This window comes from Poecilia reticulata, linkage group LG12, assembly GCF_000633615.1.
Source record: "Poecilia reticulata strain Guanapo linkage group LG12, Guppy_female_1.0+MT, whole genome shotgun sequence".
NCBI classification, from domain to species: Eukaryota; Metazoa; Chordata; class Actinopteri; order Cyprinodontiformes; family Poeciliidae; genus Poecilia; species Poecilia reticulata.
The window spans coordinates 21,603,289-21,606,264 of record NC_024342.1 but is presented as its reverse complement, the minus strand read 5'-3'; the positions used below and the strand labels follow the sequence as shown (position 1 = coordinate 21,606,264).

The 2,976-nt window shown below is 37.3% G+C and overlaps 1 protein-coding gene across 1 annotated transcript in view; it reads left to right on the top strand.

Annotated features, from left to right (window-relative positions):
* The window catches only part of LOC103473990 (transmembrane channel-like protein 2), a 15,213-nt gene that overhangs the window by 7,906 nt on the left and 4,331 nt on the right, over positions 1–2,976 (top strand). The window contains 5 exon segments of the mRNA XM_074186868.1: positions 17–209; positions 290–469; positions 994–1,152; positions 2,003–2,131; positions 2,653–2,720. Coding sequence (XP_074042969.1) covers positions 17–209; positions 290–469; positions 994–1,152; positions 2,003–2,131; positions 2,653–2,720 — 729 coding nt within the window.

Here is a 2,976-nt window from a genome sequence, read left to right as displayed (position 1 = left end):
TTGTTTCTCGGTAAGAACAGGAATCCATCGTAGACGAGCAAGAGAACCAGAAGGACGAGAACATCCACCTGCGGCGGTTTCTCCGGGTTCTGGCCAACTTCCTGATCACCTGCAGTCTTGGCGGCAGCGGCTACCTCATCTACTTTGTGGTGAAGAGATCGCAGGAATTTGCCACCAGGGATGACCTGAGTTGGTACGAGAAGAATGAGGTAAAGAAGTTCTAGATACACAAACCYGGAGAAAACAAAGACTCCTGGTTTCTGCTGATGGTTGTGGCGTGTCTCACCAGTTGGAGATCATCATGTCCCTGCTGGGTTTGGTGTGTCCGCCTCTGTTTGAGACGATCGCCGAACTGGAGGACTACCATCCTCGAATCGCCCTGAAGTGGCAGCTGGGACGCATCTTTGCCCTCTTCCTGGGAAACCTCTACACCTTCCTGTTTGCCCTGTTTGATGAGGTCAACAGTAAGGTATGCTAGCGCTAACGCTAGCTGCGCTTTGGCCATTTTGCTGTTTTTACCAAATGATGCAGCAGATAATTGAATGTCTCAGTAAAATGTTTCACATGTGGATGCAACAAGGCACAGATGTTCCCAAAAAAACGTTAGCCACTGAAAAATTCAAGATGGCCGCCACGGTCAACAAGAAAATATATTTTTGCTCTAGATTTGCCAATATTTGTCACAGATGAAAAAAAGTTGAAAACTTGCTAGAAAAATTTCTGAAATTTTGAGATTAATCTTTAAAAAAAACTTWAAAATTTCWGAAATTTCTGACAGTTTATCATTGAGTATCATGTGACTGGATTATACTGGTATCCAGTTAGTTTAGGGTATATATCTGTATCACTGGAGGCTAACTGGATATGTTTGTCTTTATAACGTAGTGAAAATGTTCCACACAGAACATCAAATAAAAGTTTTTGATGCATTTAAGCCTTTTTTCTCGCCGTTATTAGAAACCTGACCACTGACTGGGTTGTTTTTCCTTCCAGCTGGAGGAGGAACAGTCCATCAAGAACGCCTCCATCTGGGCCATGAAGGAGTACTATGCTAACTACACACGTATGCTCAACGATTCGGACGCCACTCCGCCTCCCATGAGCCCGGCYGACGTCATCAGAGGACCCTGCTGGGAGACGCTCGTCGGCATAGTAACGATAACAACGTTTATCTTTCATAACATTCATTATTTTACCGTGAAAGTTTGTTTTAGTCAGAAATTTAAGAGTAAAAAATATTTGRTAAAACGTTTACTGAAGTACTGAATAACTGATCAAATTATCAATCATTTAATATTTAATATTATCATTAGACAGAATGAAATACAAAGTTAAGTGGAGATTTTGGTATTTTAAAGACAAAAATGACAATAATTCATATAAATATCAAAAATAGCGAAATCAGGCTAAATAAATGTTTCCAAATCANAGACAGAATGAAATACAAAGTTAAGTGGAGATTTTGGTATTTTAAAGACAAAAATGACAATAATTCATATAAATATCAAAAATAGCGAAATCAGGCTAAATAAATGTTTCCAAATCARTTTCTTCCAATAAAATTTTTATAAAACTTTAACACAAACTGCAGGTCTGTGATTGACTTAATCAGTTACTYGGTACTTAATTAAACTTTTAACCAAATTTTACTTTTACTCGAGTAAATTTTCTGGATTTTCTACYCACTGAATGAAAAACAARTAAGTTATGAAAGTTTAAGTCTCAAAAGTTGTTATATTGAAAGAAACTGATTTGTAAAAAATYGTCTTTTGCATGATTTTGCTTTTTGCTACAGCTTAAGAGTAGAGAWACTTTATAGTAAAATTACTCAAGTAAAAGTAAAAGAAAAAGAAAAAAAGTAAATTTTTTTCAAGAGTTACTCAGGTAAATGTAACTAATTGCTATCTGACTCTGGTTTTTATGCTTTTACGCTGAAGTATCTCAGTTTTATATGAAATGCAGATGAAATGTAACTGTTCCTGTAAATCCTGCTGTGCTGCAGGAGTTTGTGAAGCTGACCGTCTCAGACATCCAGGTGACCTACCTGACCATCCTGATCGGYGACTTCGCCCGCGCCGTTATYGTTCGGTTCCTCAACTACTGCTGGTGCTGGGACCTGGAAGCTGGTTTTGTAAGTCACTGGAAACACTGGTTTGTATTGGAGAAACACATAAAATACACACAGAGTTTATCTGCATTCTGACTGAAATTTGCATCAGATGGGAGTTAAACCTGGACAATAAAGGTTTCATGCTAAAGTTGATCAACCTGAAGTTGCTGGAAGGTTTTTGCTTTGAATAAAAACTGGTAATTAATAGCACAAGTAGGACGATAAATCGTCCCAGAAGTTATCGCAATAAACGATAATATTGTTGTTTTGAGACCATTTTCAAGATATAATGCAAGAACACATTCTTAACGAAATTTACCCCTTTGTTGTTTTTTTGTATTTGCAATGGCCCTAATACGCTGTAGTATTTAAACACCAGATCTTATGTGAAATATATTTTAGTCTCACTTTAATTTCAGGTCCAAATAATTCTCTAAATATAATTCAATACACCTGTAAATATCTCAGGTGGAACCACTGATTGTTTCATTTATCTGTCTTGTTGGTAATTGTTTTGGTAATTGTTGTCTGATCACTTTCAGCCGTCGTACGGAGAGTTTGACATCAGTGGAAACGTTCTGGGACTGGTCTTCAACCAGGGGATGATCTGGTAAAAACTAAAGACGTCGTCAGAGTTTTAACTCCTCTCCATGTTTCTGTTCATGGTTTGTTTCATTATGATAAAGTAGAGTCATTAAAGAGGCAGTTTCATAAAAAATAAACTTATTTTAGCTTTACATCATGTCATGATGTTATTAGCACATCAAAAACAAACCTGGAGGGTTGCTTTGGTTTTTTTCATGTTCGAAATGTCCTTTAATCTCCATGACAACCATTCAGCTGTGTAAAACTCCAGGATGGGGTTA